The following is a 26,735-nucleotide window of genomic DNA, read 5'->3' as shown; positions in this document are numbered from 1 at the left end:
CGACTGCGTAAGGAAGATTTTTTATGTCCATCCTTTCAGCTAGTCATGGGGACGACGGCCGTTTACTATTGCGAGGAAATGAAACGCCCACAGCCATCCTTATGATTTTATTTTGTTGCAACCAGTTGCGGCTCTTCAGTGCGCCATCTTCAGGCTGTTAGTTGATGCGGAAGAGGTTGCTACGATCCCTACATGTATCGCATCAGTGGCCAGCATAACTGGATACGCAAATAATCTGTCAGCACTCTAACCATCAACTGCCAACTGATTTGGTGCAGTTAATCGTTACAGTGCTGGCATCTAAGTTTTCAAATTATCTGCATATCCAGTTATGCTAGCCACCGATGCGATGTATATATGGGGATCGCATCAACTCCTTCAGCATCAACTACAGCATGAAGATGGCGCAATGAAGCGCCGAAACTGGTTGGAACAAAATGCAATCATAAAGACGGCCGTAGGCGTTTTATTTCTTCGCAGTAAGGAAGACTTGGCCTGGCCGTGAGACGTGCACAGATAGGGAAAGCGTCCAAGACGAGCTATTGTGTAAAGCGGGAAATCCGGGTTCGCGTCCCGGTGCGGTACAAATTTTCATTGTCATTCCATTATACAGCTGTTGATTGTCCGCATTCACAATCGCGAATACATCACATGTATTTCATGGCGGCTGTAGTAGCCGCAGAGCCTGTTCGTTCGCACATGCGTACCTGTTCGAAGGAACATTGTGAGTCCGAAAGAACATTACATCGTACTTCTTAGCTGTACAGACACTGCAACATCGTAGTCAAGAACGGTTTTTCGGCTTCTTAGGCCCGGTAATAGATGACTGCAACCACAGTGAAAAAAATCTTAGTATAATTGGTTCCACCAGTCCCGTCAATTAACGCGGAAACTGTAAGTTTCATTCGTCGCAGTTAGGTGGTGTGAATATTTGAATATTTAGGTAGGGTATAAACCCGTGGAATAAAGTGCCAGATGGCAGATGAAGGGCGTACACACTAGCCTAATGTGAGGAAGAATCTGCTGAACCAACTTGTAACACAGGAGAAGCATCGGCTACTTGTGCGGGAGACATACCGGGTGATCAAAAACTCAGTATAAATTTGAAAACTGAATAAATCACGGAATAATGTAGATAGAGGGGTACAAATTGACACGCATGCTTGGAATGACATGGGGTTTTATTAGAACCGAAAAAAATACAAAAGTACAAAAAATGTCCGACAGATGGCGCTTCATCTGATCAGAATAGCAATAATTAGCATAACAAAAATAAGACAAAGCAAAGATGATGTTCTTTACAGGAAATACACAATATGTCCACCTTCATTCCTCAACACTAGCTATAGTCGAGGAATAATGTTGTGAACAGCACTGTAAAGCATGTCCGGAGTTATGGTGAGGCATTGGCGTCGGATGTTGTGTTTCAGCATCCCTAGAGATGTCGGTGGATCACGATACACTTGCGACTTCAGGTAACCCCAAAGCCAATAATCGCACGGACTGGGGTCTGGGGACCTGGGAGGCCAAGCATGACGAAAGTGGCGGCTGCGCACGCGATCATCACCAAACGACGCGCGCAAGAGATCTTTCACGCGTCTAGCAATATGGGGTGGAGCGCCATGCTGCGTAAACATCGTACGTTCCAGCAGGTGTTTATCAGCCAGGCTGGGGATGATGCGATTCTGTAATATACCGGCGTACCTCTCACCCGTCACTGTAGCAGTTACAAAACCAGAATCACGCATTTCCTCGAAGAAAAAAGGTCCGATAACGGTAGATGTGGTAAATCCAACCCGTACCGTGACTTTCCCGTCGTGCAATGGAGTTTCCACGACGGTTCTAGGATTTTCGGTAGCCAAATTCAGCAGATGTGGGCGTCGACAGACCCTCGGAGCGTGAAACGAGCTTCGTCGGTCCACAACACGTTACTCAACCAATCGTCATCTTCCGCCATCTTTTGAAACGCCCACACCGCAAATGCCCTCCGCTTCACTAAATCGCCAGGTAACAGTTCACGATGTCGATGGATTTTGTACGGATAGCATCGGAGGGCACGCCTAAGTGCCAACCAAACAGTAGTGTACGGAATGCCGGTGCGACGTGCGACTGCATAGACGAACCCGCTACAATCTCCATTTCTTCCTGAACTGTCTCAGCAGCATTACGCCTTGTGCTCGGTCGGACACTACGGGGTCTATCGTCTAAACAACCCGTGGCTTCGGACGTCGAAATCATTCTCGCCACAGCTGCATTTGTTAACGGACCTTTACCCGTTCGAATCCCCTTCCTACGGCAATAGGATCGTAACGCTGAACTAGCACATTCCCCATTATGATAATACAGCTTTACTAAAAGCGCCTTTTCAGGTAACGTCAACATGCTGCGACCGCTGGCGCATCTGATTCTCTCTCTCTTTACAGCTCCTTTTATACACGACTGTCATGCACAGTCGCTGACCTTTTGCTGTCCAGCACCATCCGTCGGACATTTTGTGAACTTTGTTTTTTTTTGTTCTAATAAAACCCCATGTCATTCCAAGCATGTGTGTCAATTTTTACCTCTCTATCTACATTATTCCGTGGTTTATTAAGTTTTCAAATTTACATTGACTTTTTGATCACCCGGTATTTCCTATTAACAACAGTACGAAGTCACGCGCATGTGGACTAGTTAGTAAAATCGCTAGGTTTATCTGCGTCTAATATCAGCAAACCAGGGTGCTTTTGGTATCACCATATTCCCCCTCTCCTTCCCTCGCCCCCCCCCCCCCCCCGCCCTCATGTTCCATTCACAACTGACGAACGACTGTCGATAAGCTTCCGTATGACCTCTAAATTCACTCTCATCGCGACATCAATGTCGAAATAAATCATACTTTCAACACACACTATCTCAGTTTCAAGAGTAGACCTCACCGTGATGCACAACGCCTCTTTTCTAGCGCCTGTCATTGGAATTGCCGAGCATATCAACAGCACTTTCGTGCCAACTATACGAACCTGTGACGAAACGTGCAAATCTCGTGCGATTTCCTCCCTCCTGTTTTATACAAGGTGCATTCAAGTTCTAAGGCCTCCGATTTTTTTTCTCCGGACTGGAAAGAGATAGAAACATGCGCATTGTTTTAAAATGAGGCCGCATTCATTGTCAACACGTCCCAGAGATGGCAGAACCGTACGGCAGATGGAATTTTACCGCCAGCGGCGAGAACGAGAACTGTTTTAAAATACTTAAAATGGCGACGTTTTCCTTACGTGAAGAGCGTGCAATCATTCGTTTTCTGAATTTGCGTGGTGTGAAACCAATTGAAATTCGTCGACAGTTGGAGACATGTGGTGATGGAGTTATGGATGTGCCGACAGTGCATTCGTGGGTGCGACAGTGTAATGAAGGAAGAACATCGTGTGACAACAAACCGAAAAAACCTCGGGCTCGCACAAGCCGGTCTGACGACATGATCGAGAAAGTGGAGAAGAATTGTTTGGGGGGATCGCCGAATGACTGTTGAACAGATCGCCTCCAGAGTTGGCATTTCTGTAGGTTCTGTGCACACAATCCTGCATGACGACCTGAAAATCCGAAAAGTGTCATCCAGGTGGGTGCCACGAATGCTGACGGATGACCACACGGCTACCCGTGTGGCATGTTGCCAAGCAATGTTGACGCGCAATGACAGCATGAATGGGACTTTATTTTCGTCGGTTGTGACGATGGATGAGACGTGGATGCCATTTTCCAATCCAGAAACAAAGCGCCAGTCAGCTCAATGGAAGCACACAGATTCACCGCCACCAAAAAAATTTCGGTTTACCGCCAGTGCTGAAAAAATTGTGTCCATGTTCTCTGACAGCGAGGGTGTAATTCATACCCTTTGCGTTCCAAAGGGCACTACGGTAACATGCATCCTACGAAAATGTTTTGAAGAACAAATTCCTTCCTGCACTGCAACAAAAACGTGCGGGAAGGACTGCACGTGTGCTGTTTCACCAAGACAACCCACCCGCACATCGAGCTAACGTTACGCAACAGTTTCTTCGTGATAACAACTTTGAAGTGATTCCTCATGCTCCCTACTCACCTGACCTGGCTCCTAGTGACTTTTGGCTTTTTCCAACAATGAAAGACACTCTCCGTGGCCGCACATTCACCAGCCGTGCTGCTATTGCCTCAGCGATTTTCCAGTGGTCAAAACAGACTCCTAAAGAAGCCTTCGCCGCTGTCATGGAATCATGGCGTCAGCGTTGTGAAAAATGTGTACGTCTGCAGGGCGATTACGTCGAGAAGTAACGCCAGTTTCATCGATTTCGGGTGAGTAGTTAATTAGAAGAGAAATCGGATGCCTTAGAACTTGAATGCACCTCGTACAGCAGGATAAAAGTCCCAGGCTGATGAACAACACTCAAAAATCGGTCGAAGAACAATCTTTTAAGTCACTTCTTCCTTGAAACGTGTTTCGGTAGATTGGTTCACATCTTTGAACCACGTTGTAGCTGACAGTGGTGTACAACCTCAGAATATATGCAGGATGTGGAATGTGGTAAACCCCACAAACGGTTTCCACGTGAGACCCACTGCTATGAACTATTTTCATGTTCAGTGTACGTGCAGACTTGTGTATTTTCAGTTACTCTTTAAGGACTCTTTGAAGTGATTGCCCGTGATTGCACTTCAGTAACTTGTTTAATTTCGCTGTCTCGCCTCAACCCTCAAGGTAATTTGTTATGACGAACTATCAGTTCACGAGACTCCTTTTCTTTCCTTCCATTACATACATTTCCATTATACCTTATAATCGGCGATGTCATAATTGGCTATATAACTAGTTATATAAATAACTGACAATATTCTACAGTGATGTTAATCACGAGTGTTAATACTGGCCCTAGCAGAGTTTAAGAACATGTCGGATATATTCTGCAAGTCCCACTGGATTAATGCCCGAGATACTGGAAAAGTTTTAGAGAACAGGTCGCACCAGTCTTGTATGGGGTTTACTTAACGGGTTCAGTGCACATTTTAGGGTTCCGTGCCTCAAACGATAAAAACGGAACCCTTATAGGATTGCTTGTTGTCGGCCTGTTCGTCCGTCCGCCTAAAGGGGAGAGACTGTGGAGAGGGGGTGAGAGAGGGGGGAGAGAGGTGGGGGAGAGGGGGGGAAGGGGTGGAGAGGGGTGGAGAGGGGGGGGAGAGGGGGGGAGAGAGGGGGGAGAGAGGGGGGGGAGAGGGGGGGAGAGGGGGGAGAGGGGGGAGAGGGGGGAGAGGGGGGAGAGGGGGGAGAGGGGGGAGAGGGGGGAGAGGGGGTGATAGGGGGTGAGAGGGGTGATAGGGTGATAGGAGTGATAGGGGTGATAGGGGTGATAGGGGGGAGAGGGGGGGAGAGGGGGGAGAGGGGGGAGAGGGGGGAGAGGGGGGAGAGGGGGGAGAGGGGGGAGAGGGGGGAGAGGGGGAGAGGGGGGAGAGGGGGGAGAGGGGGGGAGAGGGGGAGAGGGGGGAGAGGGGGGAGAGGGGGGAGAGGGGGGAGAGGGGGGGGAGAGGGGGGGAGAGGGGGAATAGGGGGGGAGAGGGGGGGAGAGGGGGGAGAGGGGGGAGAGACGGGGAGAGACGGGGAGAGACGGGGAGAGACGGGGAGAGACGGGGAGAGACGGGGAGAGACGGGGAGAGACGGGGGAGAGACGGGGGGAGACGGGGAGAGGGGGAGAGGGGGAGAGGGGGAGAGGGGGAGAGGGGGAGAGGGGGAGAGGGGGAGAGGGGGAGAGGGGGGAGAGGGGGAGAGGGGGAGAGGGGGGAGAGGGGGGAGAGGGGGGGAGAGGGGGGAGAGGGGGAGAGGGGGAGAGGGGGAGAGGGGGAGAGGGGGAGGAGGGGGAGAGGGGAGAGGGGGAGAGGGGGAGAGGGGGAGAGGGGAGAGGGGAGAGGGGGAGAGGGGGGAGAGGGGGGAGAGGGGGGAGAGGGGGGAGAGGGGGGAGAGGGGGGAGAGGGGGGAGAGGGGGGAGGAGAGGGGGGAGAGGGGGAGAGGGGGAGAGGGGGAGAGAGGGGGGGAGAGGAGGGGGGGAGAGAGGGGGGGAGGAGAGAGGGAGAGAGGGGGAGAGAGGGGGGGGAGAGGGGGAGAGAGGGGGAGAGAGGGGGAGAGAGGGAGGGAGAGGGGGAGGGAGAGAGGGAGGGAGAGGGGGGAGGGAGAGGGGGAGGGAGAGAGGGAGGGAGAGGGGGAGGGAGAGGGGGAGGGAGAGGGGGAGGGAGATAGGGGGACAGAGAGGGGAGAGAGGGGAGGGAGAGGGAGAGAGGGGGAGGGAGAGGGGGAGGGAGAGAGGGGACAGAGGGAGAGAGGGGGGTGGGAGAGGGGGTGGGAGAGAGAGGGGATAGAGAGAGGGGGAAGAGAGGGGGGTGAGAGAGGGGTAGAGAGCGGGGTGAGAGGGGGTAGAGAGAGGGGAGAGAGAGTTGGTAGAGAGAGGGCAGAGAGGGGGGGGTAGAGAGGGGGGTACAGAGGGGGAGAGATGGGGAGAGGCGGCGAGGGGGAGAGGGGGGAGAGGGAGGGGGAGAGGGGGGCAGGGGAGAGGGGGAGAGGGGGAGAGGGAGGGGGAAAGGGGGGAGGAGTGGGAGAGGGAGGGGGAGAGGGGGGAGAGTGGGAGAGGGAGGGGGAGAGGGTGGAGGGGAGAGAGGGGGGAGAGGGAGAGAGGGGGGAGAGGGAGAGAGGGGGGAGAGGGAGAGAGGGGGAGAGGGAGAGAGGGGGGAGAGGGAGAGAGGGGGGAGAGGGGGGAGAGGGAGAGAGAGGGGGAAGAGAGGGGGAGAGAGGGGGAAGAGAGAGGGGGAAGAGAGAGGGAGAGAGGGGGGAGAGAGGGGGGAGAGCGGGAGGGAGAGGGGGAGAGAGGGGGGAGAGTGGGAGGGAGAGGGGGGGAGAGCGGGGAGAGGGGGAGAGGGGGAGAGGGGGGAGAGGGGGGAGAGGGGGGAGAGAGAGGGAGGGAGAGATTGGGGTACAGAGAGGGGGGAGGGAGAGAGAGGGGAGGGAGAGGGAGAGAGAGGGGGAGAGAGAGGGGGATTGAGAGAAAGGGGGGAGAGAAAGGGAGAGAAAGGGGGAGGGAGAGAAAGGGGGAGGGAGAGAAAGGGGGAGGGAGAGAAAGGGGGGAGGGAGAGGGGTGGAGAGAGGGGGGAGGGAGAGGGGGTGGAGAGAGAGGGGGGAGGGGAGAGAGCAGTTGTGATTAAGTGTACCTTTAGCTGTCTTTTGAAGTATGAAAGGAATTTAATTTTTCTGTTATTTTGAGGTAGATATTTCAAATTCGGTTTCTGATACACAAATTGGTTTCTGGGTTCTTTGTTTTTTGACAAACAAAAAAATTGAGAAGCTGGCTGTCGTATATAGTGGTATAAAACGGATTTTACTTTGTTGAGAACGATTACTTCTGTTGTGCTGTTCAGATAGTTGTGTAAGAGTTGGAGATAAATAACAGGGACGTGTAACGACTGAGTTAAAGATGGAGAAAACACATGGTTTCATAGCCTCTACACTTATCGGTATGTAGCCGTGATAATTGTTTGCAGGTAGAAGTGTTATTGTCGAAGTAGCGAACGTCACGAGTATGTCGCACACGTGCATCCAACGTTAGTTTTCATATCGTAAGCCCTCCTCTAAGATAAGAATCACCATAATCATGTGCGGGTAGAGTTAGTAATTCTATGACTTTCTTTGTAAGCCCGAGAGGAAATACTTCTTTACATTTCCGTAGTGAATGAAATGACACTGATACCTTCTTTTAGACTGCAGTTATATGTTCAGTCCAGGCTAAATGAACGTTCTCAAGTTATGCGACATTTGTCTGACTACAATGCGAAACAAACACATAAACTAACTAAAAACTATTATATGACTATCAGTAATACGTTTTGATACATCGTCTGAATCTTTTGAGGCAAGCATTTCGGCTACATTACGGAACTGAAGCCAGTCAATTCCTGCCTTTCCCTCGCCTTATGCGTAATCATATCCGTCTGTCAGTTACCAATAAAAACGTAAAAAATTCCTGTGGACTGCACGTACGCCTTACAAGCTGTACGGCCTCTCACTTAGTACGGTCGACCATGTAGACAGTGCAGAAGGGAAGAACACATTGTAACGTCTCTTCAAAAACGCCGTTAGATACTAAACTTGTGAAAGACGGATTCTGTCAACAGTGTTCACTGAAGGATTGTGCTTCCGCAATGCTTAAGCATTGTTTGGAAGGTTGTTTGAATGGTTTTACGTCTTATGAAAATGCGAAGGTGACCGACCACCTGCACGATGGTGATTCACAGCTTTTAGTAAGATAACGCTTTGATGATCCTGTGAACTTTTTAATGCACGATGAACCGTGTCAGTCAACTCAAGACTTAGCAATTCTCAGTTCCGACAATTATAGCGTGATATTTGAGTCAAATTGGTAAGATTAAGGGATCCAAGTAATTTGAGAATATTTTATGAGAGAGCGAAATCGGAGGTTCCTATCAAATATCGTTACCCAATACAAAATAGTATATCAGTCGAAAGACAGACCTAAGACAACAAAGCTACGTATAACAGTTTTCATCCATAAATTATTTCTTATGAAATAAATAATATTAATTCCTTCGCAGGAACGTGTATCCGGTGAAGTTATCTGCATGAAGGAGGTATTCTGTCACCCTCCGGGCCCCACTGGCAACGATCCACACTACATACGGATGATGCAAGGTGCTGATGTATCCACAAAACAGAAACTGGGTTTTGTGTTTCCAAACCAATAATTATTATAAATTAAAGAGACCTTTGGAGAAAAGAAAACCACTTGTATGAACATTAAGAGCTCAGATGGGAACCCAGTTCTAAGCAAAGAAGGGAAAGCAGAAAGGAGGAAGGAGTATATAGAGGGTCTATACAAGGGCGATGTACTTGAGGACAATTTTATAGAAATGGAAGAGAATGTAGATAAAGACGAAATGGGAGATACGATACTGCGTGAAGAGTGACAGAGCACTGAAAGACCTGAGTCGAAACAAGGCCCCGGAAGTAGACAACATTCCATTAGAACTACTGAAGGCCTTGGGAGAGCCAGTCCTGACAAAACTACCATCTGGTGAGCAAGATGTATGAAACAGGCGAAATACCCTCAGACTTCAAGAAGAAGATAATTCCAATCGCAAAGAAAGCAGGTGTTGACAGATGTGAAAATTATCGAACTATCAGTTTAATAAGTCACAGCTGCAAAATACTAACGCGAATTCTTTACAGACGAATGGAAAAACTGGTGGAAGCCGACTCGGGGAAGATCAGTTTGCATTCCGTAGAAATGTTGGAACACATGAGGCAATACTGGCCTTAAGACATATCTTAGAAGAAAGATTAAGGAAAGGCAAACCTACGTTTCTAGCATTTGTAGACTTAGAGAAAGCTTTTGACAATGTTGACTGGAATACTCTCTTTCAAATTCTAAAGGTGGCAGGGGTAAAATACAGGGAGCGAAAGGCTATTTACAATTTGTACAGAAACCAGATGGCAGTTATAAGTGTTGAGGGGCATGAAAGGGAGGCAGTGGTTGGGAAGCGAGTGAGACAGGGTTGTAGCCTCTCCATGATGTTATTCAATCAGTATATTGAGCAAGCAGTAAAGGAAACAAAAGAAAAATTCGGAGTAGGTATTAAAATCCATGGAGAAGAAATAAAAACTTTGAGGTTCGCCGATGACATTGTAATTCTATCAGAAACAGCGAAGGACTTGGAAGAGCAGTTGAAAGGAATGGACAGTGTCCTGAAAGGAGGGTATAAGATGAACATCAACAAAAGCAAAACGAGGAAAATGGAATGTGGTCGAATTAAGTCGGGTGATGCTGAGGGAATTAAATTAGGAAATGAGAGCCTTGAAGTAGTAAAGGAGTTTTGCTATTTGGGGAGTAAAATAACTGATGATGGTCGAAGTAGAGAAGATATAAAATGTAGACTGGCAATGGAAAGGAAAGCGTTTCTGAAGAAGAGAAATTTGTTAACATCGAGTATAGATTTAAGTGCCAGGAAGTCGTTTCTGAAAGTATTTGTATGGAGTGTAGCCATGTATGGAAGTGAAACATGGACGATAAATAGTTTGGACAAGAAGAGAATAGAAGCTTTCTACTTGTGGTGCTACAGAAGAATGCTGAAGATTAGATGGGTAGATCACGTAACTAATGATGAAGTATTGAATAGAATTGGGGAGAAGAGTATGTGGCACAACTTGACAAAAAGAAGGGACCGGTTAGTAGGACATGTTCTGAGGCATCAAGGGATCTCAAATTTAGCATTGGAGGGCAGCGTGGAGGGTAAAAATCGTAGAGGGAGACCAAGAGATGAATACACTAAGCAGATTCAGAAGGATGTGGGTTGCAGTAGATACTGGGAGATGAAGAGGCTTGCGCAGGATAGGGTAGCATGGAGAGCTGCATCAAACCAGTCTCAGGACTGAAGACCACCACAACAACAACAAATTATCCTGGCGTTGTGTCCGCTGTTTCCCAATATTCCCGTTCTATACCCAACGGTATTATTCACTAGACTTGCAGGAGCAGTTAAAGGGAATAGATATCTTGAAAGAGGCTCTAAGATGACTGTCAACAAAATTGAAGCAATAGCAATGGAATGTAGTCGAATTAAGTCAGGTTTTGTTGATAAAATTAGATAAGGAAATGAGACGGTAATAGGGCAGATCAGTTTCCCTATTTGATCAGCTAAATTACTGACTGTGGCTGAAATAAAGGTGACATAAAATGAAGACTGGAAGTACCAAGAAAACTATTTCTAAGAAAGATGAATTTGTTGAGACGACGTATCAATTTGAGTGTTAGGAAGTCTTTTGTGAATGTATCTGTCTGGAGTGTTGTATAGGACAAAAGTGAAAGTGGATGATAAGTGGTTAACACAAGAAGGGAAGCTTTTGAAATGGGACGATACAGAAGAATGTTGAAAATTAGATGAGCTGATCGAGCAACGGATGAGAACGTGCTGAATCGCATTAGGGGAAAACAGTGACAACTTGGCAAAAAAAGGACAGACCGGTAGCACAGGCTCTGAAGCATCAGTCAGTCATCAGCTTGGTGATGGAAGGTGGAGGGTGGTAAAAGCTGGAGAGGAAGGCTATGGACTGAATGCAGTAAGCAACTTAAAATGAAGGTAGATTTCAGTAGTTACGAGGAGATGAAGCTTGGACAGGACAGCCTAACGTGGACAGCCGAATCAAACCAGTATTCGGGCTGAGACAACAAGAAGAACAATATTTTAAAGTACACTAGAACACTACTTAGATAATGAATATGCAATCATTTTGCCCTTTGAATCTTCCTATCTGATTCCTATACTTTCGGACCAAGGAACCGCCTCGATGGCTTGAGAGTTTGGAACGAAATAAACCTATGTTTTTCTTCCCAAAAACCAGTTACCACAGACAAGGAAACTTTACGAGCCCGTGCACCAACCCAGTAAAATGCAGCCATTATGTTAAACACCGCAATCCTAATACTAAACAAACAGGCTAATCTAAAGCATCCATTCAAGTCGAGTAACAGACAGTTGGCAAAAAACTGTGGGTATTTAACAATGATGCTTTTCGAATATGAAACTGTTTCAGCCACCCTGATCCATAAACCGTAAAAGTTTGTTTCTTAAGTTGTAGTAAGGTGAACTTACGGCGTCCGCGGCTCTTCCGTTGCGCAATGCTGTTGGCAACTTTTGCTGTTGGTTGTAGCCAGGCGGGTGATGGTATATAGTAGCCAATGAGAATAACTAAATGCAACCACTTCTTTCGGTGGAATATACGAATTAATTACTATAATTTTCGAAACGGAAGTGCAAAATTAGCTTGCCTGTTCCTAATATTATGGTAGGTTACTGATTTTGGTACTTATCTGCTCATATTAAAACTTTTTTCCTAATATGTCGCGATTTCCAACGTTGCGGCTGGGTTAGGACCTAACAGGCTGACAGCAATGCTTATATTACTGTGAATGAAACGAGTAACAACCACATTAAAAGTCATGATTATAGGCTAATGTCTAATGGTGCACCCCAGCCCCCTTGCTCCCATCGGAACATTAGCTATGGTGACAGATTGACCTGTAGCGTAACACAAGGTCTAGGTTAGATCAGAACGTGATATTTTGGTTGAGAGTTGGCTAATACGAGAGTGGACAGAATAACACGACTATGGTGACAATCTGTAGCGTAGCTTGAAGTCTGCGTTCATTTGTCACTGCTAGTGTGCCTTCCATCTGCATCAGCTGTTTCCATGGATGTGGTTGGCATAGGACGGAATAGCGCAACATGGCAGCTAACTTCATTTACAAAGAGTAGGAAATTACGAAACAGCAAAGATATTGATTACCCATAATCAACTCTTAATTCGTCGAGTTCACTTACAATCGTTTATCACACGAATCGTTCCAATAGCAAAACGCAGATACTGTAAGTGCACTTTTACCGTAAGATGCAGTCAAACCTTTGGCATGAAAATGCCTCACGAGCATCCTTAACTAAACCCAAAGGGAACAGTGTTCTGTCTACATTCAGGTCACTGGAAGAGAACTGAGAAAGAACTGAAGGAATTTCACAGCTTTACTAGAACAGTCATACAGGCATTCCGTTGGAGCGGCTAACGCTAATCGCGTAAGATCCAAAACAAGACTGACCACAATTTCAGCCAGTTCGTTCTCAGTCTGGTCAACGGTAGCAACGCCTCGCGAAGTAACTTTGTAGCTCAAAAAAAAAAAAGTATGGTAATTAGGTTTCAAGATCCGAAGAATTTGTAGTTACGTATTATTACGTGTCATGCTGTTGATATTACTAAGCTTCTAACAATGTAGGTCACAGCAATTACTACTAATCCACGATTTGTTTTGTAGCTAGCTACTAAATGACAATAAAAAATCGGCACCAACAACCACTTGTTCAGGTTTATTTTCATTTTACGGACAACATTTTAACTTTGGCAAACCCAATTACATTTTATCATATGATTCGTAAGATTCGTTGACTTTAGACCCCTTAAGGAGAATACTGGTAAGAGTGCAGCAACATTACTTATGGCCACAAGCAGGATTACAATAGCCCACCTTCTGCACCATTCGTGGATGAAGCAAGAAAGTCGTAGGGTGGGGAGTGTGGGGTAAAATGGTAATTGTGCACTAAGAACCTTCCTCCGCGCACCATAACGTAGCTTGCGGAATATTCATGCAGACAGAGAACCGTAAGTTGCACCCACGCACAAGGAATAAATCCCAACTGAACCACATTTCTTCCTTCGTAATGAACCTTTCAATGAAATTGCCGCCATTAAATTTTTTTAATGTTTACTTATTTCTCACTATCGCGATTTCGAGTTTATACTTATTGTCAGGGACAAATGAGAAACACTCATTAAACAACCGACATGTCTGAATGACATGTCGTCGGAATATTAGGAGACTTATGTTGTCATGTACACAAGTCGCTGCATTATGTTGGGACATTGTTGGGGCCTGCCACAGCACTGTATTTGCTACTATTAACACACCTATTTTTGATTCGCACTCAGATCTCATACTGCGACGACTGGTGCATATGACCCTTGATGTGTTTTAATATTTTGACAACGAGATATCATCATAAACTAATCTATGTCATATTCTGAGGCAATCAGCATAGGTTCTAAAAACACTGATTTTTCCAAATACGTATACGTTAGGCATCACAAGGAAATCTTAACACTCCAGGGGCTTCGGTGTTTCCAGACCGGCTTAAGACAAAACACACTGGAGAATATTGAAGCACGTGTTCATACTTCCAAACAAAATTGTGCGCTGTGCCGAACCGGATTAGGATTCAATCCCGGACGACTGCTTTTCACGACCAACGTTTTTACCAACTCAGCTGCGCCAGCATTACCCACAACCAGCATCTCAGCTTCCGTATTCCAGTTAATCCTTTTGGAAGCTGTGGGGGCGGGTTGTGGGTAATGTCTGGATATCTTGGTTAAGTCATTGTCTATAGAAAGCAACAGCAGTCCGTCAGAACTTCGATGTGACAACAGTCTTTTAAGACATGTTTACGCCAATGACAAACTTTTTAGTTCCACTACTGCAATTTCGGCATTAGGCCATTATCAAGTGCAGTTGTTTTGGCTTTAAGCCATGTCTACTTTATACAAGGCAAAACATCTGCACTTTATAATGGCCTAAGACCGAAATTGCAATAGTGGATATAAAAAGCTTAAGTTACTAGCGTAAACATGTCTTACAAGAAATTTCACATGACTGTGAAACCCAGTTATGAAAAGTTAATTGTCTGAGCAGTGTACACATCGTTTCAGAGAGAAAGATTCATTCTGGATGCGTTCGAATGACATTTCTTGTCAGACTCGCAGTTGGTTTGAAGCCGCCTTGACAGACACAGCGTAGGACATTTTCTGGATAGCCATCTGCAAACTAACAGTATCGTCTGTGCCTCATTATCGACATACCTATTTAGATTAATGTCCGAGGTGGTGTTAGGTACCATTTATTGCCGTCTTTCGGCATACGGTGAAACTTGAAGTAATCGTTGACAAAGCAACGGAGTAAAATGTCAGTTATGTTACACAAGCATTTAAGATGAAATATTTAGCAATGTGAAGTGCAATTACGACGAACTCAGTTGCTGGCAAAGCGAATGACAGTCTTCTGTTTACTGATTAACTTCCCGTAGCTGGGGTTAAAAGATCTGTAGTTTTTTCTTTTAAAGACACCGTGGTCAGACAAATTAATTTATAAAATTAACTGTCGCACTTTCAGCTGTGTGACGGTTATTAAATGGACTACTGCGTGTCAAAAAATACTGGAGTGTTTAGCTGTCACATCCGTATGCTGGGTATCTAACGTTATCTTTTATGTACAAGATAACATTAAATACACAGCATACGGATGTGACAACATATATACACATCAAAAATACACAGCATACGGACGTGACAACATACATACACATCACAAATTTTTATAAGTTTCAACGTACTTAAACAATTTCGGAATACTTCACTTCATAACGGCCGCAGCTGCAGTAGTGGTTTTCGTAAATAGTTTTACAGTCAAAAGAGATCACAGTATTTAAGTTTTTGTTAGTGTAATGAGAAACTATAGTCATCTACGAAAGATTACTTAAACTTGCACGTTCAATAAACATTGATGTTACAGGGCAAGCGCTTTCTTGCCTAATGGCAGAAGAGTATCTTTCGAAAACCACGTTGAAAATTTCAAGAACAGGGAACTAGGATTGTGTTTTAGCTTTCAAAGTGCCATATGAATAACCTTTGTTGTCTCCCCCCACCCCCCCCCCCCCCCACACACACATATACATTTGATTTGGGAAGGAGTCTCAATACGTGGTGCAATAAAAACTACCCTCTGCGATGAACTTTAGATTCACAGAGTACAAGTATGTTTAAAAATAAATCTGACGAACCCTTCTAATCACTTGTGTACGAAACTTCACAAAAGGTCGTCAATGGCTCTGAGCACTATGCGACTTAACTTCTGAGGTCATTAGTCGCCTAGAACTTAGAAATAATTAAACCTAACTAACCTAAGGACATCACACACATCTATGCCCGAGGCAGGATTCGAACCTGCGACCGTAGCGGTCGCTCGGCTCCAGACTGTAGCGCCTAGAACCGCACGGCCACTTCGGCCGGCACAAAAGGTAGTATGAATCTAAACATACGGAAGCGAAAGGGGTATTACTGGGAGTTCCAAACCCACGACACGTACAAACAGGACGTACTTTCGTTGAGAGTTTGCATTGTAACAGCGTAAGATAAATCATTGTAGATAACCGAAACAAAAGATGTAGGAATATTTATTTAACATTGTGTGTTCAAATACCGTTTCAGTACGAGAGAAAAACTGTATACCTGTGCGGCGTCGAACGCAGCGTCCCGCTTAGCTTGGCCGGACTACCAGTTTGCTGCGGCTGGAGCAGGTCTAGTTCTCTGGATGGCCGTCCGGCGGCGCCTCTGCCTGAGTAGCGACACCTTCTGAACTTCTAATTCAGGGAAGTGGGGTATAAGAAGTGTGGCCAGGCCACGCTGTGTTACGTTCCTGCTCTGCTTCAGCATTGGAAGAGACGTGTACAGTAAGTGTGGTGTCGGTGTTTATGCTTGCTTTTAGAGCTCTCGTCTGTGTAAAGTAAGAAACAAATCGTAATTAAGACTTTGTTATTGGTATTAATTTCATACGCTCCTCTTACAAGCAAAGCGTTCTTTAAATAGATTCATTACCGCAGTGGATTGATGATACAAATATGCTTAGGGTCAGTGTTAGTTTACCGAGCGAGGTGGCGCAGTGGTTAGACACTGGACTCGCATTCGGGAGGAGGTCGGTTCAAGCCCGCGTCCGTCCATCCTGATCTAGGTTTTCCGTGATTTCCCTAAATCGCTCCAGGCAAATGCCGGGATGGTTCCTTTGAAAGGGCACGGCCGCCTTCCTTCCCTAATCCGATGAGACCGATGACCTCGCTGTCTGGTCTCCTTCCCCGAAACAACCAACCAATCAGTGTTAGTTTAGCTAATTCATGGTAAGATCCTTAGTGTATTAAAAATCTCCTCAGCCACTATTCCAACTCAAAGTGCGATATATATTGCTCATTTCAACATCTTTCATTCTAAACCAGTATAAAAATCCTCGCAGTAATGACAAGATTCTGCATAGTAGGTTCTTTTTGTTTTACGTGTTCACAACCGCATTGAAATTATAGAAGTAATGTGTTTTTTTTTCCATTGCATGTTTTTTTATTCTCCCTGTTCTGTTTCTTGATGACTCTCGGTGAATTAATAATTCGTAGTCTTAAATTAGAAAATATGTTAAAATTGACGCTGTAATTGATTTTAAGCATTTTCACAGTGGAATTTGTGTTAATTTTGAATGCGTGAAAATGATACGCTGTTTGTAATTTTTCTATTTGCAATTGTTAAAAATTTATCAATTACGGGAGCATTCAATGTGTAGTAAGTCAACAAAAAGAGGAAGTTTCATAGCGGATAAGGTTCAGATAGCAATTTTTACGCGATTAAATAACGTAATAGTAAACTTTCACCGGCTGAACAACTTCTAAACTGTTTCGTACTTCACGCAGGACTTCAAGCAAAATGGGTCCTCTGGTGTTTTTGCTGCTCCTCGCATCGGGCGCCTTCCCTGAGTTGGAGTGTGCCGACGGATCCAATAACAAGATGCCTTCTCCCACGGAACCCACCATCCAGAAAGGCGAGGTAAAGTAGGGCTGACTTTCAAGGGTTCGTTACGGTGAAGCACACTGGAAGGCCACAGCTGCTTAGAAAAGTTAAGATTTCCCACTTCAGTCTTAGGCTGTCCAGTTAAAATTACGAAATATTAATTCGTACGTTTTAAAATAGCAAAGTTTCTAGTCTAACGTCAATTTATGAATTTCAAATAACTTACAGTCCTGTAGTTACGTATATCCCATCAAATGAGTAAAAATTGAGCTTAGACTTTCAGAATACTCATTACTCGGAAGTCAGTGACTATAGCAATGGCACATTAAGAAACATCAACTTTTAATCTTATCTCCTAGCGCTCGTACTTGGCCGAAAACGGCTCAATTACCTGCAACGGTACTACGGAAGCGTCCGATCCCGCCCGTCTGCTTTGACCCATGACGTAACAAATATGGCGGAAACAAAAACACACACTTTCCACAAGAAGCCTAATGACACTAACGGGACAAGCGCGGGAAATGGGGTATTTTGGGTAGGGGGCAAACTAAATATAAACAAATTTAGACGCCTTGCGTAGCTACAACGTGTAAGTGAAGACAGCCATGCATGAATACCCACCCACCTCCCCAAGGGTCGTAACCACTGCAACCCATAGAAGATAAAGATGCTTCAGTAGCTGATTAGTGTTTTTTCTTTAAAAAAAAATCTCACGGGATAGAACGAACAGATCACAAAGATAAATATAATAAACTAAAACAGAAATTGGAGGAAACTGATAATTAAAGTAAGTAATAAGCGTTTTTAAATTGAAAAAAAAAAATCTCAAGAGATAGAACTGGAGACAGCCACACTCAAACCAAACTCCGCGCCGTCATGACGTCACACACAACACCCTTACGTCACGGCTCAAAGCCGACGCGTGGGATCGTACGCTTCTGTCGACCCCCTGCAACTTTATATTGCTTTTGGGGGTCATGTACAGTCGTCATTGGGAGTGGAGAAACTTGCTAACGAATAATCATGAGATTGAATGCCACAAACGACGTACATTCCATAGAAACAATGATCTCACGTAGTAATGAGAATGTAGGTTGCAAAGTTTAACTTCTAAAAACCTAAATCTACGTGTCATAGCGCATAATCAACGTGTTACCAAACCAATAGCCTCCAACGCAAAGAAATAACTAGAACATAAAACATTCTTATCCATGATTTCCTTCGTAGTAAGTTCATTAACTTCAGTAATCTTGCTTAACTGTTAAACAATATCAGTGATGAAGTCCAGTTCGATCTGACATAGCGAGAGCAGTTACCTCGTACAGCACTATTGCTAATAAATCGTTCAATCTTTTTCAAAAATAGGTGGTTTTCTGGGATTCGATCACTGGAAAATAAATTAAAAATGATACATTGCTGCGACGCAGTTGGTTGCATTAAGTAACACTTTAAAGTGCTAATGTAGGATGTTAGTGTATCATTGACATTAGCTTCGAAAGGTATCTGTTCCACATACCACCACTGACCTTCAGACCTTCAGACTTTCCCTTTCTGACAGTATTTGGATATGTCCCCGCTATGTCAAAAGCCTGACAAAAGTGCCCTTTCTCCATCCCCACCACCCCCTGACCCTTTCCTCATTAATTCAGATTCTTCCATAACTTCATTTCGGAAGCTACTGCCTTACCTCAGTGTGTCCGGACAGTTAGCCCTGATAACATACCAGCGCTTCAGCTTCATGTTCCTCAGAATTACGGATTGCAACTCTTCACTTTTCAAAAACGCTGTCATAGTAATGATGAACGTTTCGTTCAAATTGCTTACATTTTATATTTTATCTAGTTTCATCATCCTTAAAATTTGTAGAACAGTCATATTAAAGTCCGTACTAGCAATACAGCTGCATAAACTGCGGACAGTGATAAAAAGACTAGCTTCAACGATTAAAAAAAAATTTCTAACGTGATTCACTTGCATTCGGCCAGGAATCATAAACTGGTGTGTGCCTGTATAATTTGCGTGTTGAACAAAAGATTTACATAAGTGTATTGGTTTACAATTAACATCTCTCTTAAAGCAAGTGCAGCGGGGCAGGTTGTAACTTCTCCGTCATTTAGTTCAGCTACCTCAATCAGCTTCTTGCCGTCAGTTCCTTCCACTCTGTTTTGATGGACACTCACCCGATGGAAAAGCAGCAGTAAAGAAAGATCAAATGCCTGCCAAACAACGGCCGCATAACTCTAAGTTGGAAGTAGATTGTGAAAGTTGGAAAAAATAAGATAAGTGTTTAAGGTTCAACTGAAAAGGCCTCACTGCCTTCAAAACAACTTCTAGACGGGTGTCAAGTCAATATTTACTGCATAAACTATAAATAAGTAAATACTACTGCAATTTCTGTGCATGAAACCAGATAAGTTCCCAATCCGCCCGAATGATTTTTCACGGGCCTGTATCGCCGAGCGGTTCTAGACGCTTCAGTCTGGAACCGCGCGACAGCTGCGGTCGCAGGTTCGAATCTTGTCTCGGACATAGATATGTGTGTGATGTCCTTAGGTTAGTTAGGTTTAAGTAGTTCTGAGTTCTAGGGGACTGATGACTTCAGATGTTAAGTCCCTTAGTGCTCAGTCATTTGAACCATCTTCACTTTTCACGTCCCATGGGCACTGACGAACGGTTGTTCGTAAGTTAATGCATTCAGTGGTCTTCTTAAAGATCTCGCCCGAATGTTCAGAGATATTCACCAAACACCCCATGTCGAGTTCAAATACAAGAAATCGCTTCAGTTTTGACAACCGTCACCGTTTCCTTATGGTGAGGTGGTCAGCGGATCTACCTGACAATCGAGATACCCGAGTTAGAATCCCGTCCAGTAGAAATTTATTTCCCCTTAACGTAAATCAGTGCCCACTGGCAACTAATGTCGTTAACTTCTTTGTATTTATCGGAAATACTTGCCTATTATGTCAGCAGCTATTGTTATGAAAGCAGTCTGCAAAAATAGATGTCTGTGAACTGGATCTTTCTATAGTTAAAAGTGCATTATGAATTCATTAGTCTAGCTTAGCTTCGTAACTCCGGAAACATCTCTTGTTCCAGGGAAAAGTTATATCTCGAAAAAGTATTTCAGATACTAAACAAGATTTTTTACTGACATCTTGGATATTCGGGAATCCAGCCGGATATTCGCGTCGTTCTCGCACGATATTTCAACAGCGTGCCTCGCTGTCTTCTTCAGGTGCTACCTGAGACTGGTCCTTGGGTCGATCGAGTCCAGTATTTATGCCTGGGAGGAGCTGGGCGTTCCATAATCGGTCCGCGCCAGGTCGAGTGTTCCATCTGTGGTCCGCGCCCGCCAGACTCGGCTTCAGCGGACCCCTCCAGTCGCAGATGTTCAGACTGCCGTCGGCGCCCTTCCTGGCCGTCCTCAACGTGGTTATCATCTGAGGTGTGTCAGACCCGGTCTGAGATGTTGGGTACTCTATCTCCTGACTGTTACTATGAGTTCCACTGGAAACGTGCAACTTGTTACGTAATAAAAATTGAGTACCAACATCTCAGACCGGGTGTGACACATCTCAGATGATAACCACATCCGTTGAGGACTGCCAGAAAGGGCGCCGACGGCAGTCGGAACATCTGCGACTGGAGGGGTCCGTTGAAGCAGAGTCTGGCGGGCGCGGACCACAGATGGAACACTCCACCTGGCTCGGACCGATTAGGGAACGCCCAGCTCCTCCCAGGCATAAATACTGGACTCGATCGACCCAAGGTGATGGACCGTGTTAATGCGTAGCCTTACCCAGACGCACGGACAACATCACAGCACAGCATCCTGTGATCCACTTACTAGGTAACTAACATGTTTACGGAGGTGACAGAACTTCTGGTTTGGTCACCACGTTGGTGCAGGCGTGGAGGGGCCCCATCTCTTTCACCCAAGGACCAGTCTCAGGTAGCACCTGAAGACGACAGCGAGGCACGCTGTTGAAATATCGTGCGAGAACGACGCGAACATCCGGCTGGATTCCCGAATATCCAAGATGTCAACAGATCGCCGGGAAAGCATGAAGAATTAGAGATTTTTTTTTTTTTTTTACTGTATGGATCTCTCTACAGACACGAAAGATTGGAATAAATCTGGTTTGTCTTCAGATTCATGGGGAGTACCCATAACGACATTGTACGCATGCTATCCAGCTCATGCCCCAGAGACGGCTCTATTGGTGTGAGAACAAAAAACTCTACTCCCGGTTGCGTGGAAAGACTCAGGTTAATCTGCTATGTTATACATCGTAAGGCAACGGCCTTGCCGCAGTGGATACACCGGTTCCCGTCAGATCACCGAAGTTAAGCGCTGTCGGGCGTGACCGGCACTTGGATGGGTGACCATCCAGGCAGCCATGCGCTGTTGCCATTTTTTTTTTTTTTTTTTTTAGGGGTGCACTCAGCCTCGTGATGCTCAATTTAGGAGCTACTCGACCGAATAGTAGCTGCTCCGGTCAAAGGAAACGGTCATAACGACCGGGAGTGCGGTGTGCTGACCACACACCCCTCCTATCCGCATCCTCATCTGAGGATGACACGGCGGTCAGATGGTCCCGATGGGCCATACATCGTACACTTACCTTCTTGAAACTTCACTAACTTGCACATGAACCCCAATTCGGCACGTAAGATTGTAACCTCCCCACAAAAAAATGAATGAAAATATTTTAAATGATAATAATCATCGTGCTAAGTGTAACCTCCCAAGAAAAATATTTAATGACAATGCTAATGAAAACAATTGAATAGAATTGCAACTAGTGCCAAATGTTAACTTCCCGCAATAATAAAACTCAATGATAATCAAAATGTGCAAAAATGTTAAGTCCCCACAAAATTAAAGCTAAAATGAACCTGATAAATTTTATAAGGGGAGCTGCGCTGACCTTAGGCCCCGTGCAATATTTAATATGATAAATTGATTCAGGGAGGAAAAGCATAGGAAATATTGTTTTAATTGTAATGATTCTTTTCTTAAAAACGATTGCTTTGAAAACGAAATTATTGGGGCATTTCTTGAACAAATTACAATTACCATACATTATTAGCTGAGAGCAATGCTGCTTCATTACCTTCTATAACAAAATACCTCGTCCAGAACCGTGACCAAAGATGGAGGGAGAGCACGCCGCCGACGCCCGCTCAGTACAACCGTCCTCTCGCTACCACTACTGCTCCAACAGACTCGGACTGAGTGCAACTAGCAACTGTTCACTCGCGCGGTGAAGCGCAGACTACCAACGATAAATAACTCTCTGGTCAGAGATTCTGTCATGCCTCGCCATCGCTGTTAATGAATACACTGAATACATACGTGTTTCAAGATCTATGTTTAACTTATCTTTTGTTTTATCAGGTCTTCTCAGAGCACCGAAGAATCTTGCTTCAGCCCATGACCGTAGAAGTGTTTACTTCAGAAACCGCACGTCTAGGCCCTTCAGAAGGTTTCTGCATGAAAAGGGTGAAGTGCGATGACGACAGCTCTTCGGACGAAGCGGTAAGGGCTAACGTTGTTTAACTGCTGACGCCAAACTGTTGGTATACAGTGGTGTTAAGTTTCTAGGCTTATGCACGAAACTTCTGTCCAGTATGAGGTCTAAATGGCCACTCTCTTAACACCTATAGACATAATTAAGACACCCCCGTCCCCCACCAGTCGGAGGTTAGACCTCCGTCGGGCAAGCGCGCGAGTGTTTTTTGTCCTTACTGTTTGGTCCCATACACCTTATCACAATTTACAAATTTTTATTAAGTAACAAATTGCATGTTGAAACGTTATTTATGCAGCCTCAAACGGACGAAGAACATCAGGATGTGCCAAGAACTCTGGAAGTGAAGGCAACCGCAGAAACTTCCACGGCTAGCTCAGTATGGTCAACGAGACCTCCATTGACGTGCTCCATTCCAGTTCAAACGGTAAGTACACCTGCACGGTCGCATTTGTGTGTAAAACACCGGTTGCAGCTCTGTCCACTGTGCCTGATCCAATCTTAACTAGACTTCCCTGCTTATATATGCTGAGAGCTTGAGCGCTTCGCTTCTCACTGCTCATAAATTTTTCTCGCATCTCCGTGAACAAACTCGAGCCCGAGGCAGGCTTAAATGCGAGACAGCTTAAGACTGCGGCGGCTGGTTTTCATGTTGCAGATGTACACCTACCGGGGCCACTGCGTGAGGCTGAGCCTGGACGTGGGAGGCTGTCGGTCCGGCAGCATGATGTCGCCCATGCAGCCACCCTGCCACCCTCCTCCTAAAATCTAGCGCTTGCTGTCACGTCTCACCACGTCGATCGCCAGTCAGTTGTCTTTTTAAATCTACTCTCCAGCATTGTAATTTACTCAATAACGGTTCTAAATACAGTAAACTGCAAATAAAGGTGCTGATATTAACAGCCTTTAACCTTCCATGAAATGGTATACCCCCTAATGACATGTGGAAACCAGCTTTTAGAGAAGCTGACAGCAGGCAGCATGGACAATTTTCTTCCACAGGTTTTTCTAAAATAAAAACAAATTGCAGACGTTTCATTTTTCTCCGAACATTAGTCCATACAAAAGCTGAAACTAAAGAGTGATGTACCTGCCAAACATATGTGAATTGCCAATCAGTAGTGAGTATTGGTGTCTCAATGTTAAGAATTGTATGGCCGCCATTACATATGATTAATATAGCTATATGAAAATTCATTGAAATTAAACTTCGTTCTCTTCCTCGTGTTCCTACGAGTCCCCAAAATAGTTTATGCATTCCTTCCACAAAGGAAAAATCTGAAGCCAAATGACGATAAGAGCAACCATACTTGAAGAGCCTAGCACCGGTATTCCACAAAATAAGTTAGGGACAGAATGATCGACTCTGAAACGACAAAGTTGATACGGAACCCGGTATAAGTTTCTTAACACTTTCCACCCTGGCCTGCATTATTGTGCGGATTCTATTTCATGTTTGTGGTGGCTCAGCTTCATAGCTTTCCTGTGTAACTCCAGACTGCAACAATTCTGCTAGTTCACAGCTTCCGTTTGGCTGTTCTTCTGTTCAGTATTGTGACCAACAGAGAGCAACACATCATTTCAAACTTTAACAAGAATACAAAGCCATATCTCATTGAGCTAAATACAATGTTTTCTTATATTTCGTTAGTTCAAGGCAATTCCTGCATGATCTTAGGCTTAGAATATTTCATGTAACTCGTAAGGTATCCAGACACGTGCATGAAGTGACTTTTGGATATTATAAATGTTTTCAGTAACATGATCGTCCTAGTGACTTCTTGAACAAACTATCACCATGAAAATTTTTCAGTATTTTTGCCTAATTCCAGAGGTCATAAAGTACAGAAACTAGTACCTATCAGATAAACTTCTAAGAAATTTTCTCTCAGGGTGGAAAGGGTTAATGCATACTAAAGTTCGAATTGTCCGTACTTTCGTAAGCAATATTCACAAAAAAAGTCAGTGTTAGGTATTTCGGTTAGGAATTAACACTTCTTACAAAACTTCACGTATTAAGGAACCATCACACCTGATCGTTGCTTGCTGACCTTTCGTCTCATGATGAAGAAATACAGCCATAGTTGAAAACCAAGTATCTTAATTCAGTAGGCAGGTTTGGGGCTAACACCCAGTGGCGAACCAGCTGAGACTTGCAGAGTTAAATGTATCGAAAATAACCAAAACAAAAAACAAATGTTTGGTCTCAAATTAAGACGCACTGAAGTTCGTAATTGAACTTAAGCGACTTTGCAATCCTTGTTCGGTACAATAAAAAGGGCATTAACCCAAAGCAAGTCGCCTACCGAACATTTTTTTTTCCGCATCTCTGGTTGCGTTTCTGAATAATAATTCAATAAGACTTTGTCCACAACACCCAGTATGCTTTAAGTATGCGTATTTCGTTTCACTGTTGTGGAAGCAGGAAAAGACAAACGAATGTCGAAACGCAACAACTGAGTACTTTTGTCTGAAATTTGTAATACTATATACGCTGTTCTATGCTGTTTTCAATGGTGAATTGCACTTACGATATCGTCGGCGCTTGTGTTGTTCTTGTCAGTAAGTAGTTGACACCGGTCGTAGCAAATTGCATGGAAGTAACGGGTAACAAATAAATAAGTGATTTCTTTAGACGGAGATGAGAATGGATTGTATTTCTTTCCGTTATAGACAACGCCAGAGTAACTTCTACTGACATATAATTACGGAATTTGCGTTACCAGTTTATCGTATTTCGTGAAAGATGAGAGCTGACATTGATCTGTAGCATAGATCGTGGTCTGTTAGGAACGTTCGCGAAGCCAAAGGATCTAAAGACTAAAGTAAGAATGCCATTCTAACCTGATGCGCAGCGTAGCGTGAAATATAGCTCAGTAGTTGAGATACTGTCTTACTTCTGAATTTGTCGAAGACTCCAAAGAAGCTGAGTACAGGTTGTTCTCAAGATACGTATTTCTTCCAGCTCTCTCTCTCTCTCTCTCTCCCCCCCCCACCCCCTCCCTCCATCCCTTTCGTTCTGATGCTCACAATAATAGGATCCTTGAACAAACCCCCACAGTATTTCTTTCCGATTCGTAAATTGTGTGCACCAAATTTGGTGGACCTCGTTCCAGGGGCTTGAAATGAGCTTTTTACACGTGGCTTTGTTACTGTACGAACATGTCAAATGCATTTAACATGTTTCAGGATAAAATAAGCAGTCGAAACTTCAATATTCATTTGATTTGCCATTTTCGACTTACGTCAAAGCTATCTTCAGAACTCCCTCCCCCCTCCCTTACCATTAGGGCTGGTGCTGGCGGCTCGATGGTTTTTCGTGGTATCACGAGAAAACCGAGGCGCCACCAGCACCAGACATAGGGGGCGAAAAATCTTGAAGATGGCTTTAACATGAGCCGAATCCGTTAAATAAACAAATAGTATTGCGATCTCGACCCTTGATTATAAACATTGCACCAGATGACTGTACTGCAAAGACAACGTTGGCTAAATTTATGAATGTATTTCGCATAATTTTAATACACCCTCGTACAGATTTCACATTTATCTCTAGTGAATTTCAGTCTGCATTTTGATGTTCACGCACCCTGATGTTCATGACGCCGTATCTCCTGAACTGTGTGCGCTGTACAATGACGTAATTTTGCAGGAACATCCACTGATGTATGTGGCTGTTTGTGAAATGTGTTGAGTCGTTAGTAGTAAAACAGATTTAATCATACACGTGGCAGTTTTACTGCACGGGCAGAGAAAAAGTAGTACACTATTTTCTCCCTCGTTTTGTGGAAGTTGTCAAAGAGAGAAACTTACGTAAAGAATTGAAAGTGTCTGAAGTTAGTTCAAAGTCATAAAGTACTTTTTAAAAACAGTGCATGATTAAAGTATGGCTATTAGCGCGTAGTGGGCTACTCGTCTTTCCCGCCACCTGCCTTTTGACGGGTAGGTGGTTCTTATTCGCACAGCAACTATTTCTGGAAAGTGATGGTTGCGTACGA

General features: G+C 44.8%; 1 protein-coding gene and 1 pseudogene across 1 annotated transcript in view; both read left to right on the top strand.

Moving 5' to 3' along the window:
- Nucleotides 1-23,601, top strand: part of LOC126150146 (uncharacterized) — a 79,742-nt gene extending 56,141 nt beyond the window's left edge. The window contains exons 2-5 of the mRNA XM_049915856.1: nt 17,107-17,239; nt 22,605-22,745; nt 23,036-23,164; nt 23,396-23,601. Coding sequence (XP_049771813.1) covers nt 17,120-17,239; nt 22,605-22,745; nt 23,036-23,164; nt 23,396-23,509 — 504 coding nt within the window. The 5' untranslated portion in view covers nt 17,107-17,119 and the 3' untranslated portion in view covers nt 23,510-23,601. The remainder of the gene's footprint in view (nt 1-17,106; nt 17,240-22,604; nt 22,746-23,035; nt 23,165-23,395) is intronic.
- LOC126164160 (5S ribosomal RNA) lies at nt 21,500-21,617 on the top strand (annotated as a pseudogene).
- Nucleotides 23,602-26,735: the final 3,134 nt, after the last annotated feature.

This window comes from Schistocerca cancellata, chromosome 2 (genome assembly GCF_023864275.1).
Source record: "Schistocerca cancellata isolate TAMUIC-IGC-003103 chromosome 2, iqSchCanc2.1, whole genome shotgun sequence".
Lineage (NCBI taxonomy): Eukaryota > Metazoa > Arthropoda > Insecta > Orthoptera > Acrididae > Schistocerca > Schistocerca cancellata.
The sequence above is the reverse complement of the archived record's forward strand: the minus strand, read 5'-3'. Positions and strand labels throughout refer to the sequence as shown.